The 16,644-nt window shown below is 42.8% G+C and overlaps 1 protein-coding gene across 10 annotated transcripts in view; it reads right to left on the minus strand.

Annotated features, from left to right (window-relative positions):
* The window catches only part of MEGF11 (multiple EGF like domains 11), a 466,023-nt gene that overhangs the window by 303,554 nt on the left and 145,825 nt on the right, over positions 1-16,644 (minus strand). For all 10 annotated transcript variants that reach the window (XR_006354901.1, XR_006354902.1, XM_043986259.1 and 7 more), the window contains 2 exons: positions 6,923-7,046; positions 564-665 (listed from right to left, as the gene is read on the minus strand). Coding sequence is in view for 8 of the 10 variants with exons in the window: in XM_043986259.1 (XP_043842194.1) it covers positions 564-665; positions 6,923-7,038 (218 nt within the window). In the remaining 2 variants the exon portion in view is untranslated. The remainder of the gene's footprint in view (positions 1-563; positions 666-6,922; positions 7,047-16,644) is intronic.

Raw genomic sequence — 16,644 nt, forward strand, 5'->3', positions numbered from 1 at the left:
CCTATGTTCCCAGTATTGCCTTCGTTCATCCTGGAAAGAGACTCAGGAAGGGGTTGTAGTTTGATGCAGTTGCCTAAATCTCTGGGAAACTAATTCCCAACTTGACTTCCCCTGGCTAGGGATTTCAAGCCTCATGCTTGTCCCCATAGAGAATACCACTAATTGATAACTGCAAAATCCTTTTAGAGTTTTCAGAGTGCTTCTACATCTTTGTTTTTTATCTCATATGAAATTTAGCACAGCTTTTGTAAGACAGGAGGAAAGGAAATGATTATTGTTCCTCATTTTACAGGGGAAGAAAGCCCAGAGGTGAAGGACCTGCCCAAAGTCCCATAACAAGGTCACAGCCTGCCCTCATTATCTCACCCCTGCCCAAGGCCTGAATTCTTCCCTGACACTATGCTCTCCACCTACGGGTCCTGATTTCCCTCCCTCCCCCTCTCTCCTCCCCACCCCTTTTTCTGTGATGTGACATGTTAAAGGTCAAGGTCAGGTCCAAGGTCCAGATGCTTATGAAGGCCCAGTAGTTTATGAAGAATTCTTCATCTGAGGATGGTACTCACCGATGCCTCGTACACTTAAACCAGTTGAGAATGTCTGTACATCTTGTATAGTAGATCTGGTCGAAAGGGTGGGCATAGGATTCCTGAACTGTCACAGCATAGCTAAGGGACAGAAGAGAGAAAGAGAGAGAGATGGAGATGCATTATCACCCGGGGGCTTTGGTAGTTTTTAGTACTGGCAAACCCTCCTCGAGCTAACCAGGTGCATAACTGAGAGGCCTCACCAACATCACAGAATGGGCCAAGGCCAAGACTACCATCCTTCCTTGCTCATACAAACATGTATTCCCCAGACTCAGGGAAAGGGGAGCCCTAAAACCAGATATTCCCCGTCCAGATTACTCCAAGAACATATGCTCCATCTCCCTCTCAGAGATACTGACCTGGCTCATTTCCTGAAATAACAAATTAGTTCACTGATTCATTCATTTATTAATTAATTTTCAATTACTTCAGTTTAAAAAATTATTAAGCACCTACTATGTGCAAATACTATATGCAAATTTTAGATGAGCTTCTGCTCCTGAATGAGTCACAGAAGTCATACATTAGGGCTTTTTATTTGCAAGTATATATACTTTGTGTGAGGAAGGCCTTGTGCTAGGTCCTGTGGGAGATACAAAACATTACACATATAGTGCTGCCCTCCAGGAGTTTGCATTCTAAAAGGAGAGAGAAGGCTCATGAATTAATTCCAACTCTCTACAAACAGCTGCCTAGGGGGCTCTTCCCCTAACCTCACAACTTCATGCCCCTTGAGCCCCAAAAGCCGAGGGAAGCATGACTGTCTCAAGAGGGATGAGGAGGAGGAGAGACGGTTCAGGAAGGAGAATCATCCTAAGGTTGTGGGTATGGACTCCATCTCAACTCTGTGGCTGGGTAGCTAATGTTGCTTGTATATCAAAATGCTAATGAGGGTCCAGATTAATTTAACAGAGCCAGGCTTTACCAGCCCAGGGAGGTCTTTACACTGTGTTTTATGATGGAGGGGCATAATTACCGAGGCTCCCGTCTGGAACACTAATCCAACTGGGGAATTCTTCCTAAGGGGTCTCTAGGGGCTAGGGTGTGTATTTTTTAAATTACACAGATTTAATCTTCACGTAATGGCAATGGAGCTGAGCCAAGAACAGACTGCAACTGGAAACATTAGGAACTCGAGTGGGGTCCCAGGACCGATAGTGTTAGGCTCTTCACACAGTTCATAGGATCAAATTTTGAGCTGGAAGGAACTGCAGAGATTTTCTCATCCAACTCCTTCATTTTACAGATCAGTAAACTGAGCCTTGTTGGGGGGAGAAACATCTTGTCCAAGGTCACCAAAGTATTAGAAAGAAAAGTCAAGATAAGCACCCAGAATTCTTTTTTTTGGGGGGGGGGCAATGTGACTTGTGCAGGGTCACACAGCTAGTAAGTGTCAAGTGTCTGAGGTCAGATTTGAACTCAGGTCCTCCTGAATCCAGGGCAGGTGCTTTATCCACTGCACCACCTAGCTGCCCCAACACCCAGAACTCTTAAATCCAAAACCCAGACCTCCTTCTACTTTGTGTATAGTGGGAGTGGAATGGGGGTGTACACATAAAAACTTGGGTTACCTCTCTATCAGTCACAGAGGCAGAGGCAGAGCCAAGATGGGGGAGCCTGGATAACCAAGTCCAACAGAGAAACCTCAAACCTGATTTGTACCAAGAGGTTCAGCCTTCTCTTCCCTGAACCAAAGTCCTCCCCTAGACTGATGACCAATTTAGGCTTGAAATAACATTGCACTCGAGACCTAGTCTGGGCTGTGCTGCCATCCTGGTTTTCTATGACATAAAGCTAAAGGGAATTTAGAGACCGTCTAATCCATTTCCCTCATTTTAGAGTCAGTCAACAAACGCTTTTAAGCACATCCCATGTCACTATGCTAAGAACTGGGATTTTTAAAAAGGCAAAAACTAGTCTCTGCTCTCAAAAAGCTCACAGTGAAAAAAACTGCAGGTAGAGAACTAAAGACTCTTGTGCATGGTCAAATCACACAATTAGCGGGCCAGGATTTGAACCCAGGTCTTCTGATACCCAATTTGGTGTTCTTTCCCCCAACCCATGCCATGCTGCCTTTGTTCTGCATCAAAGATTTGGTAACTACAAAGGCTTGGTTCAAGTATCTACTGCAGTGGAAGGTGTTCTCTGTCTCAGAGGGAAAAGAGCACTTATTCCCTTCATGATTCAACAACAGCGATGAGATACATATTTGAGTTTACTTTGGAAGAAGGGCAGGGGGCAAAAGAGAAAAGAAAGAAGACCTGAATGAGTCCATAAAGTAGATGATCAGCCTCTGTCTAAGCAAGTGCAGGCTGGTGAGGATGGGAGCCAAGGCAGCACTAGCTCTTACTCCTCCCCCAACATTCCTCGGGGCCTGAGGGCCATCACACTACTAAGGCCAGAGGACCTGAAGGGACAGGCCAGGCATTGTCCCTCTTGAGCAACGGCTTCTTTGCCAAGTCTCAAGAGTTCAGGAGGTCCCCCGGATAGCTCAGCCTGCCTGCCCTCCCTCTCCCCAATGGGCTGGGGGCTTCCTGGGGGCTGCATTCTTCCTGAGGCTCACTGTGCCAGTGAGACGGTGACAGCAACAAAACTCTGCTCCCCTTGTATAGCACGATTCCTCCACCAGGGCCCTCATTTTCACTTTATTTATTTGCCTTACCAACATCCATTGTCCTAGTCAGCACAGCTCATCAATTTGGAGATTTAATTTGGGTTTCTCCTTGATTTATTACTATTACTAATAATAGCAGCCCACATGTCTATAGCACATTACAGTTTATAATGTAATTTCCCCTAAATATCCTTAGGATATAAGCAACATTTTTGTCAAGGGGTGAGACAGAGAGGGGGAGGAGGGAAGAGGAGAGATCTGCAGTGAAGAGAACTCCTGGTTTAGAAAATCCCTTCACTGATACAAATCAGCCATTCCCTGTATCTTATAATTTAGGAAGTTTTGGGGGGTGCTGATAAGATAAGTGACTCATACTTTGGGCATATAGATCTACTTTATGTCAGAAATGTAGGTTTTGGGGCAGCTAGGTGGCACAGTGGATAGAGCACCGGCCCTGGAGTCAGGAAGACCTGAGTTCAAATCCAGCCTCAGACACTTAACACTTACTAGCGGTGTGACCCTGGGCAAGTCACTTAACCCCGATTGCCTCACCAAAAATACAAAAACAACAGAAATGTAGGTCTTCCTGACTCCAAGGCTTGACACTATCCACTATTACCTTCTGCCTAATTTCAATATACAAGGAAGTCTCTTCAGTCAGTGAATAAACATTTATTAAGTGCCTAGGTGGCACAGTGGATAGAGTGCCAGCCCTGGAGTTAGGAAGACTCCTCTTCCTGAGATTAAATCTTGCCTCAGGCACTTGCTATCTGTATGACCCTGGGCAAGTCACTTAACCCTCTTTGCTTCAGTTTCCTCATGTGTAAAATGAGCTGGAGAAGGAAATGGCAAACTGCTCCAGTATCTTTGCCAAGAAAGCCCCAATGAAGAGTTGGACATGACTGAAATAAATGAACAATAATATGTCAGGCACAGTGATAGGTGTTTGCTTCCGGGCATCTTCTCATCAGAATCATGAAGTCTCCAGGTCAACTGGCCACAGCCACATTCTACATGCAACCAAAGTGGAGCTGACTGCTCAATACCAAGTGTCTAGGAGCAGAGCTTCTGTCATTTGGGGCAAGTGGGAAAGTCATCATCAGATGTTGGAACTGGAAGGAACTTTTTTTTTTTTAAGTGAGGCAGTTGGGGTTAAGTGACTTGCCCAAGGTCACACAGCTAGTAAGTGTTAAGTGTCTGAGGCTGGATTTGAATTCAGCTACTCCTGACTCCAGGGCCAGTGCTCTATCCACTGCACCACCTAGCTGCCCCCCTGGAAGGAACTTTTGAGATAATTGAGTCTGAACTACTCATTTTATGGATAAGGAAAGGGAGGCTTGCCATAGTTCATATTGTTTGGAAGAGGCAGAATGAGGTCTCTTGATTCCCTGACCTTTGGAAAGAGACCTCATTTTATACCCAGATGACCTCAGAAAAGGGGTTCTGTGGCTCAAGGTCCCTTATAATAAGCCCCATCTCCCAAAGAAGAAAAAAAATACCAGTTTATATTTTCATGTGGTTTAATAGAAGTTCACTCAAGTGTTAATAAGTCCTCTGAGGATAGGAAATTTGCCTTCCCTAGAATTTGGACAGTACTCTACAGAGAGAAGTGAATATTCAGTTATCTGGTATCAAGGGCCCCCAAGTCTGTCTTTGTCTTTCTGACCCTCTGTTTGTTTCTCTGTCTCTCTGTCCATGTCTCTGTCTGTCTCTAGGTTTCTGTGTCTCTGTCTATCTTTCTTTTCTATTTCACCATCAACTACCTATAAAGGTGCTGCCTAGAACAGGCAAAAACCTTTATAGATTCTTGCTGTGACAAATATTCAGGTCTATTAGCACATAAGAAATGTTTGACAAATCATGACAATCATCCCAAGCAATAAAACAGTTACAGAAATCCCATCTGTTCTCTTTTTTTGGTGCAGCATGGTATGGTGCATAGAGGTCTGGACTTGGGAGTCAGGAAAACTTGGGTTCAAATGCTATCTCTAACATTTACCAGCTGTATGGCCACTGACAAATCACACAATTGAGCCTCAGTATCCTTATTCATAAGAGAAACATAATAATGCTTGCCCTGCCTGACATGGTTGTAGGTAGGTGGTGCAGTGGAGAGAGCACTGACCCTTGAGTGAAGAGGATCTGAGTTCAAATCTAGCCTCAGACACTTACTTAGCTGTGTGACCCTGGGCAAGTCACTTAATCCTGTTGGCCTCTCCAAAAACATCTAAGGTGTATCTGGCACACAGTAGGTGCTTAATAAATGCTTGTGGGGGACAGCTAGGTAGCGCAGTGGATAAAGCACCGGCCCTGGATTCGGGAAGACCTGAGTTCAAATCCGGCCTCAGACACTTAACACTTAATAGCTGTGTGACCCTGGGCAAGTCACTTAACCCCCATTGCCTCTAAAATGAATAAATAAATAAATAAAATGCTTGTGGCTGGATTGGTTGAAATGAGATTAAAGTGCTTTGCAAACTCTAAAGCACTATATAAATATTTGTTGTCATTACCTGCCACCACCACCCCCAATGAAGACCAACAACACCTCATACTTATTGGTTCCATTAATAAAACCATGATTTGGGGGACAAAAGTCAGTTCTGTCAAAATCTAAAGACTAAAGTCACAGCAGTGTATGGAGTAACAATTGCACAGATGTCACCAGGCACCCATGTGTATATCTCAGCATGGTGTATTGGAAGGAGCATTGACCTTGGCCCAGAAAACCTGGGGTCAAGTCTGAACTTATTTACCAACCATGAACAGGTTTTTTAGCTTCTCAATTCCTCATCTATAAAATGGGGCTAATAATTCTTGTGCTACTTCCTTCACAGAAAAGCACTTTGTAAACCTTAAAGGAACATGATAAAGTGTTATTATTAGTAATAATGAGGAGAGTAAGAAAATAATAACAATCAACTTCAGAGGGCCATATGTTTGGACTATTAGTATAACCTTTCTTGGAACAAGCCTCCATCTTCCACTCAGGCAGGTATGCTCTTTGTTCTTCCCATAAGCCACTTTTCTCTGCCCTTCCCAAGCCTATCTGTTCTTCAAAAGCTTTACAAATATTATTTCATTTGAGTCCCACAATAACCCTGGGAGGTAGGTACTATTATTATCCCCACTTTACAATTCAGGAAACTGAGGCAGACAGAGGCTAAGTGATTTGCCCCAGGGTCACACAGTAATTATGGAAATCCAGATTTGAACTCAGGGTTCTGGACTCTGGGACCAGTGCTCTATCCACTATGCCACCTTGCTGCCTAGCTGGGTATACATTCCCTGGGAAGGAAAAATACTAGCAATTAGGAAAGCAAGGAGAAGCCTACTGCAGAAGGGGGGTAGTGAGAGTTAAATCTTCAAAAGCCAGTTCAAGTCTCACTTCTTCCACGAATCCTTCCTTAATAATCCCCAACTCTTATTCTCTACCCTGATCTTATTCTACTCCCCATGCCTATCATGTGAATTGCACTGTTAAAGATTTCATTTTAATCTGACTTGTACCCTTTTCTAACAGATATTCCTTGATTCCCTAACTTAACTGTAAGTTTTTCAAGAGCAGGAGCCAACCCTTATACTTCTCTTGTATTCCCCCCCACAGCTTTCCCACAAAAATGATTATTCAATAGACATGTGTGGATTCTTGATTCACCCCAAAAGGGGAGCAGGGCACCCTCAGAAGCCAAACAACATGTCTGGGGAGCTTGGCCATTACCTCTCCCAGTGACTGCAAACGTTGGGATCATCAGGGTTCAGCGAGAGTGCGGTTTGCAGAAGGAAGGAGAGAAAGAACATTTTCACCATCGACTCTGCTAGGAGGGAGAGTAGCATCTTGGGTCCTATGAAGGGGAACAAAAGAAGAGGGGTTATTCATCAAACTGCTTCCCAGAACATCTGCTTAGCACTTCATATTCCCAACATCAAACAGTAAACAGATTTGCTAAGCAGATTAAGTTTCCTATCATCATGGAGTAATGAACATTCAATATTTTACACTTGATCTACAAATTTTTCCAACAGCCGCAGACATTTTGTCTATCATAGTAACAATTTGCTAACTCAGAGTCACTCATTCATTTACTCATTCCACAAACATTTACCAAACACCTATTAATCAATTCTATTGGAAAAGCATCTTCTAAGGGCCAACTACAAGCCAGATACTGGGGGAGACAAAGACCAAAATGACACAGTCCCTGAGAGCTTCCATTCTAGACCACTATGTGAAACCTACGCTCTAGGCTCCTGAACTCTGCTTGTCTGCACACCTGTTATACTTCTCCTAGTAGTCGTCTTTGAGTTTCTGTTTTGGTTTGGTTTGGGGTTTTGTGGGGTTTTGTGGGGCAATGAGGGTTAAGTGACTTGCCCAGGTTCACACAGCTAGTAAATGTCAAGTGTCTTGAGGTTGGATTTGAACTCAGGTCTTCCTGAATCCAGGACCAGCTTCCCAGGCTTTAGAATCACAGGTGGAACTAGACAAACCCACAAACATCCCAAACCACTTCATTTTGTAGGTTCATAGGCCAACATATTTGAAGAAACACCTCCTACACCACCCTTAATGATTAGACAGCAATAGCTAGAGGAAGCCAGACATTCACCAGCTGTATACAAATAAGAGCTAATTTAAAAGTTTGGTCCCTTATTCCCTTAGCAAGTACTTTCATCACAGATAAATACAAAGGAAAACCATCACAGATCCTCTCTGGGTTATCACAGATTATAAGTTAGACCAGTTTCCAAATTCATACGGTTCTCCCTATATGCCTAGAATTGAGACATCATTTGGCAGAAATGAACCTAACCAGACAAAAAGAAAAAAAAGAAGAGGGAGTTTCTAGTGTTTCTGCAAAGCAATAAAGCCAATGAAAGAGCAAACCAAAGGTTCCCTCCACCTATAAATCAAGCCCAGGGAAGGCTGGTCGGTATCAACAGGGTGGGCCCAGAGGCTGCCATGAAAAAGGAAATCAAGGCACCCTCAGAACAGGCTCAGGAGGAAGGTCAGACTCTGCTGGGACAGAGACACTCACCTTGTCGAAAGGCACACAGTAAAGGACAGCTAAAGGACAGGAAAAGGACTCAAGGCTTTTGTCAGCTGAAGTTACATGGAGATCAAGACTGAGAGCCAAGGCACTGATTCTAAATTCTCCCCATCCCCTGTGCTTATGGAGAGGTGAGAAGGCATACTTACAGAGCAAACTGTAGAGGATTTTACATATAAACAGGCTGAAACTCAACCTAATCGACCAATCAATAAATGTATAAGTTCTTACCCTAGCTGGGGTTACAAAGAAAAAGGAAGGGAAAAAGTCTTTACCCTCAAGGAGTTTATATTCTAATGGGAGAGACAAAATACAATCAGGACACAAGAGACATAGAGGGAAGAGAATAAACATTTATTAAGCACATTTATTGTGTGTCAGACACTATGCTGAGAGATTTACAAATATTTTCTCATTTGAGCCTCACAATAACCCTGAGATGCAGGTTTTATTATTATCCCCACTTTACAGTTCAGGAAACTGAGGCAGACAGAAGTTAAATGATTTGCCCCAGGATCACACAGTAAGCATGGAAGGCCAGATTTGAACTCAGGGTCCTGGACTCTAGGACCAGAGCTCTATCCACTATGCCGCCTAGCTGCCTAGCTGGGTATACAGAGCAGATACAAGGCAGCCTTGGAAGGGAAGACACAAACAATTAGGAAAACAAGGAGAAGCCTACTGCAGAAGGGGGATGGGGGTGTGACTTAAGTCTTCAAGAAAGCCAGAGATTCTAAGAGGCAGAGTCAAGGAGGAAGAGCATTTCAGGCATGTGGAACAGTCACTGGAAAGACATAGAGGCCAGAGATCAATCCAGCAAGTGATTTTTCTCAATGTCACATGGGCAGATTTAGAAAATCTGCTCTGATAGAGCAGGAAGCATCTGTTCACAGGACCCCTGTCCAGGAATGGGGAACAAAGATGCACTTTCAATAATTCATTTAAAAAATAGTATTTCTGCCTTAGAGACTTCATCAAGACCTGGTCAACTGCTTGACTCCGAGTAAATAATAGCAAGAGCCAGAGCTGCCCCTTCTCTATGACCATTCAGGGGCAACTCGTGCCCATTAACTTTAATGGGGCTTACACAGGACCATCTAGGGGAGAAGAGATCCTGGAGACATATGCTTGTTAGATGACCGAGGGAAAATCAATCCCCTCCACAGTGGTTATTAGGCCAACTCCATTTGGAGTGACAGAGGTTAACGTTTTCAGTGCCATTTGATTTAGAACATTAATAATTAAATAAGAAAATGTCCCTACGTTCAGAGGTAAGGGGTAGGGTGGGGGGGAGGTGGAGTGTAAATAACACCAGATCCTTTTATTTCCTAGGCTAGCTGTTTAGTGGTTAGAAGCTGGAAGGCAGAACAGGATGTTTGTGGGGAAAAGATTACTCTTGATAAGTTAGGGTTATTAGTTAGATCTGCCTGATTTATAGCTAGGTGGCACAGTGGATATAGTGCAGGGTCTGGAGCTAGGAAGACTCATCTTCCTGAATTCAAATCTAGCTTCAAACACTTACGAGCTGTGTGACCCTGGGCAAGTCACTTAACCCTGTTGGCCTCAGTTTCCTCATCTGTAAAATGAGCTGAAGAAGGAAAAAGGCAAACCCCCTCCATTATCTTTTCCAAGAAAATCCCAAGTGGGGTCACAAAGAGTCAGACAGGACTAAAAAACTACTGAAGAACAACAGACCTCCACTTCATAGAATCACTCTCTTCCTTTAAGACAGAGAAAAGGGAGTCACTAAGTTGTAATAAAAATCTCTGCTGGTCTATGTTTACGTAGAAAACCACAGATTAGCATTATCTATGTTTTATTGTATTTTTTGTGGCAATGAGGCTTAAGTGACTTGCCCAGGGTCACACAGCTAGGGTCAAGTGTCTGAGGCCGGATTTGAACTCAGGTCCTCCTGAATCCAGGGCCTGTGCCACCTTAGCTGCCCCTGTTTTATTGTCGTTTTATTTAATTTTGTTAAATATCTCCTGATTACATTTTAATCAGGTTCAGGCTGCACTCAAAAGTGTTGTAGACCACTTGCAGCCTGCTGGCTGTTTGACATCTCTGCTTTAGCTCAAGTCTCTCCCTCTACCTGAAACCTTTCTGGATTACCCTCTAGCTGCTAGGGCCTTCCCTCCCCAAACTACCTTGTATTTAACGACTTTGTGTTTGTTCTCTTTTTATTTCTTCTGTATACACAGCTGTGCTCAGCTGAATCAATATGATGTCCTCACTGAATAGCCTTTCTCTGCTATGGCTCAGTAAACCTCCTTTTGTTCACTGCTGAATGACCTACAAATGTTTCATTTCATTCTATTATCAGATTTAAACTACCCTGGGATCAACTTAAGTCTTGCCCAGCCCATAACAAAGTGAAATTCTCGTCCATGTTGTTTCATGGATATCTTAAAGGGTCTACCTAATGTGCTGTAGGTCTTCTGTTTAAAAGTTTTTAATAATGTATTTCTTTTTATTCCAAACTAAACAAACACTAAATAAAATCAGCATTACCATATACATAGAATGGGGTCAGGGAAGAGGATTGTATATGAAACTGCAGAACTCTAGTATGTACAATTTGATTTTCTTTTTAAATATATAAATAGCTTAACCTGTAGTTTTCAAAATTGTCCTGATTGTCTGTGCTTCTTTCTAGACTTCCTTCTGTTCTCTTTTGTGATTATTTTTCCCCTAGTCCTGTTCACTTTGATCCATCATCATGCAAGGATTTTCAGGTTTCTATGAAACTGTCTTCTTCATAATTTCTTTTTAAATCTCACAATAGTGTTTCATCAGGGGTGACTAGGTGGAGCAGTGGTTAGAGTGATGGGCCTTGAATCAGGAAGACTCATCTTCCTGAAAGCAAATCTGGTCTCTGACACCTCCTAGCTGTGTGACCCTGGGCAAGTCACTTAACAACCGTCAGTTCCTCATCTGTAAAATGAGCTGGAGAAGGAAATGGCAAACCACTCCAATATCTTTGCCAAAAACAAAAACAAACCCAAAAGGGGTTCTGAAGAGTCAGATTATGACTGAAACGATTCAAAAACAACAAAAGCAGTGTTACATCAAATTCTCATACCACAGTTTGTTCTTCCATTCCCCAATTTATGATCACCCTCCTAGTTTTCTGTTCTGTACTATACTATAAACATACCATCCTATATATCATCCCATAAATGTAAGTATACCATACTATAATTATTGTTTTCCATATAGGTCTTTTCTTCTTTCTTTGATCTCTTGGGGAGAGAGGTTCTATAGACCTGCCTTGGTCAGCAGACCACTCAAGCTGCCCACCAACATATATTTATTTAGCTTTAGTGTCTTCAGTCCAGAGCTGTTAGAAGTGTAAGAGACAATCCTTACCCTCAAGGAGTTTATAACCAAGTTGGAAAGGCATCAAACTAATTAGGGCACAGCAATCGAAGGTAAAGAGCACAGGTTTTAGAGTGGGAAGGGCTTCCAGAAATCACGTAATCCAACTTCTTCATTTAATACATAAACAAAGCTCAAGGTGACTTGCCCAAGGTCACAAAGGAAGTTAAGTATCAGAGCCAGGATCAGAACCCAGACACTCTGAAGACAAGTCTCTGTCCTAGAATCAGTGATCAAGGCCAAAGTGTGCCGCTTGGGTAAACATACCCATCTGTCCACCTAGTTACTCCGTGCTGAAACCTTGCCCATCTACTGGGAACCCATTTGTTGCCTGGCCCTGCCTGCAGACCTCTTAGAAGCTGAACCTGGTCCAGCTCCTTAGTAACCATTCCCCAACCACATGGCTGTTTAGGCTGAGATGAAGCCCTATGTTCAGTATGTATCCAGGTGAGAACCCATCCACTGGCCTGATTCACGCTTGAATATCTGTCCTCATTTCTATCTGGACTCCTAGTCCTGGCCTCTTGTGGCCTGTCCAACAGCCTCCAGGGGATATCATGCATCCTGACTAACCCTGAATAACAGCAATGCCAACTTATTGATGTAAAATGCTTTGAATACCCACAACATCCTGTATCCACAGATCAGTGTAGCCTCACTCAGATTTGGGGGCATTTTCACTCCAGAGTTCCCCAGCCCTCACCCTTAAATAGTGTATCATTAAGCCACAATCAATAGATAGTTCAGGATACAACTGAGGATGGTATGGGGTGGGAAGAGGAAGGGGAGCAGGACTGATACCCTTAGCAAGTTTTCCATGAAAAAAGTGTTTTTAGTCTCACAGAATAGTAGAAGAAAGCTCTGATCAAGGGCTGATAAAGCAAACGCCTAACATTTCTAGTGGCATCAGGGAGGGATATGGGGGCAGTAGATAGATAGATAGATAGATAGATAGATAGATAGATAGATAGATTAGATAGATAGATAGATAGATAGATAGATAGATAGATAGATAGATATCTTCTATATAGAGAAGATATACATTCAGTCCTAACAGTATTTTTTTCTGAATCAAAAATAGATAGTACCTACTTGGGCAAGTTCCAGACTTATCCTTAATTCAAGCAGAAAGAAAGAAAAGTATGTGGTTTTTTTTTCCCTTATCCATCCATGACATACTTCCCTTCCCCATCCCAAAGCTGCCACTGTCTGGTGACCAGAAAGCCAGTACTCTTGTTACTGATTAGCTGGAAGGAAAAGGAAGAACCACTGCCCACTTTTTGGCTTACTCTGGCCATGCCTGATGCCTGGGATTAAAGGTATTTTTGCCTTCATGGATCCCAATGCATTATCATGATCCCAATTGGGTCTGAATTTGTAGTAAACATTTTTCTTTTTTTTTTTTCCTTTTTTTGGTGAGGCAATGGGGGTTAAATGACTTGCCCAGGGTCACACAGCTAGTAAGTGTCAAGTGTCTGAGGCTGGCTTTGAACTCAGGTCCTCCTGAATCCAGGGCTGGTACTTTATCCACTGTGCCACCTAGCTGCCCCGTAAACATTTTTCTAATCTCAAACTTTAATTTAAAAACAAAACAAACCAAGGGTCTCTTAATCTTCCAAAGGCATAACTACCTCTGTGTGTGTGTATGTGTTTGTGAATGTAAGGGTGAGTATATTTGTGCAGTCGAAATTCCCATAGTCAGCAGTGATTCCCCCTTGCCAGGTTGGTGCCTCACTGGATAAATCAGATTGAACTGGAATCATGCCCTTGTCCTGGTCTGGACTAAAGCAGCCCGATACATTCTGCTCTCTGTTTCCTCAGGATGCCACGGCTTAGGAGAGTTAATATAATGCAGTAGAAACCTGGGAGCCCCATTAAATAGAGTTAAATAGGTACTCCACTGCCACGGCTAAGAAACCTGATAGACACCTAGAAAAAGTAGTTAGTAAGAGAACAGGCACTAGAGTGAGTGAGAGAGAGAGTATGTCACAAGTTTACACCTCCTAAGGGCACAGCAAGACTTAACCAGCACTCAGAAGCAGTGTGGTATACAGGAACAGCAGTTCACATATCACCTTTGATGCTTGCTAGCTGTGTGACCATAAGCAATTCACTGAACCTTTCCAAAACTCGGTATCTATAAAATGGTGATAATGATACTTTGTAGTGCATACTTCCCAAGGCCGTTGTGGAAACGTGGATGAAATAATATAAATAAAACTGTCTGAAAACTTTAAGGATCCCTCCCCCACCTTGATGTAGGATTATGACAATGTGGAGAATTCCCAGTATGTAAATTCTCCACTTAGGGCAGCCAGATGGCACATTGGATACAGTGGTGAGCCTAGAGTCAGGAAGACTCAGCTTCCTGAGTTCAAATCTGGCCTCGGACACTTGCTGGCTGGGTGACCCTGGGCAAGTCACTCAACCTTGTTTGCCTCGGTTTCCTCATCTGTAAAATGAGCTGGAGAAGGAAACAGCAAACCACTCCAGTATCTCTGCCAAGAAAACCCCAAATGGGGTCACAAAGAGTCAGGCATGACTGAGCAACAAATTCCCTGCACCAAAGCAGATCTAGAAATCATCTGTAATTGATAATCTTCTGCAACTCAAAGTCTTGGAGAGTCACCTTGGGCACAAGGAGTTTCAGTATCTTGTCCAGAGTCACATAGTCAGTGTATGTCAGAGCTGGGACTTGAAAACAAGTCTTCTTGACTCTAAGGCTGACCCTCTATCCTACCAGGCTGCCTTTCCTACAAACCCCGAAGGACTGTGGTGATGGGCCCTTCTGGTGGAAGCTCTGGAACTCTGTGATTTGGTTCTCCCTGTCTCCTCCTACTCTGGAACAACTGTCACTCCATAGCCCTCTCCCACAGGCACCTGGACAAAACTTATCTCTGTCCTCAGGCTGTTCTGTTCCACAGACTTCCATTATCTCTTTCTATTTCTTTGCAAATCAGGGCACTCTGCTGACTTGGCCAACTCCACAACTCAGTCGGTCTCCAGTTGTGAGTTGGAAATTAGCATATACTGCCTCTTTATATAGGGACAGGAGGGAGAAAACAGGCAAACTCCTATTTGCCATTCTATTACATAACCCACTTTAAAATGAAGTTGTGATCAACTACAAAGGGCTGATGGGAAGATGCTTGGCACCTCCAGAGAGACAGTTGATCAACAGACACATGCACAGTATATATATATATATACTGTATATATATATATATACAGTATATATATATATACACACATACACAGTATATATATATATACACACATACATATATATACATGTATACATATACATATATATACACATATACATATATACATATATATACACACATACACATATGCATGTATATATACATACATACATATTCACATATAAATATGTGTGTGTGTGTGTGTGTGTGTGTGTGTGTGTGTCTTCAGTGAGTGGTGGGGAGGGAGGGAGACAGGTTGGAACTTAAAACGTAACCCAAAAAAAAATCAATTACACTTTTAAAAAATGAAGTTGTACAGCCTGCTGTCACTTTCCAATTATTCATTCCACACTTTGAAACACTCCTGGTCATTCTTCATGATGGAGAGCTGATGCTATTTAAATAAAGAGATTAAGAGGAATGGCCATTTTTTTTAAAGGATTTTATGGAAACCAAACATTTTTCAATAAAAATATAGGCCACCAAAAAAAAAAAAATAGGCCACCAGTCCCCCTTCTGTGCTGCTTCCTCCTGTGTGTTATGTGAGGACATGGGCTGCCTCATTTTTGTATTTCCATGCCCAGGACTAGCACAGTGCCTAGAACAGAGTGGGCACTTAAAAGTTTTTCCCATTCATTCATTCATTCATTCATTCATTCATTCATTCATCTGGGTGCTTCTCATCATTTCACTAGGGAGTAGGGGAAAAGGACAAGATCCCAAATAGTCCACTGTGGTGCTAAAGGGATCCGAGGTTTCGGGTTTCAAAGGGGGAACCCAAGTTAAATTTGGCCTCCTGCCTGAAAGGATGTTCCTTCAGAGATCAGTGCAAACCCATAAGCTGCAGTTAACTGCTCCACAACAACTGGGAAGGTGGCTCAGGCCCAACCCATACCCACATGAGGCTTTATGATGTAGCCTAAAAGCAAGAGTTGAGAGGCCTAGGAGGCCAAGAATGGGTCTGTAGGGCACCATAAAGGGTCACGTGAAGAAATGTCTGTCCCCTCTAGGCCTCTGAGAGAGAGCTTCCAAACATGTGGATTTATTTATGACCTGTTATAACCTGTCACATCTTTACAGTCACCATCATCCTAACAACTGGCATTTGGATGGGACTTTATAGCTTGCCTATATGCATCACCTCATTTAAGTCTAACACCAGGCCCGGGAGGCATGTGCTCCAGGTAATTATTACATTCATTCGACAAAGGAGAAAACTGAGGTTCAGGGAAGTGCAGAGACTTTCCAGGGTCACCTATTATTGAGCCATCAGGGCCAGGATCTGAACCTAGGTCTTACTGCCTCCAAGTCCAGCAGAACTTACTAGCCTGGGCTTCCAGGGTATAAAGGGGCCTGTGTTTGTGATTATTGTTTGTTGATTTTTCAAAAATGCTTGATAGAGCAAAACACAACCTAAAAAAGCTCTCCTCCCACAAGGAATCTCTCAGGCGTTCATTAAGATGACACAAAATTCCTTGATAAATGCTACTGCAGAGATAATTCTGTTAATGGCCCTCTGGTTATCATCATCAAACAAGGTATAAAACATTGTTCACTACTGCCATGAAGGATGGCCTGAGCAAGGTTTAAATGGGAAGTCAAGTCAACAAGCATTAATTAAGCACCTATTATGCATCAGGCACAGTTGTAAGAGAAGGAGACAGAAAAGCAAAAACAATCATTCAATTGGTCAATAAATATTTACTAAACATCTACTACGTGCCAGGCACTGTGTTAAACACTGGGAATACAAAAAGAGACAAGAGACAATTCCTACCCTCAAGAAGCTTACAATCTAATGGGAGAAACAG

This window comes from Dromiciops gliroides, chromosome 2 (genome assembly GCF_019393635.1).
Source record: "Dromiciops gliroides isolate mDroGli1 chromosome 2, mDroGli1.pri, whole genome shotgun sequence".
NCBI classification, from domain to species: Eukaryota; Metazoa; Chordata; class Mammalia; order Microbiotheria; family Microbiotheriidae; genus Dromiciops; species Dromiciops gliroides.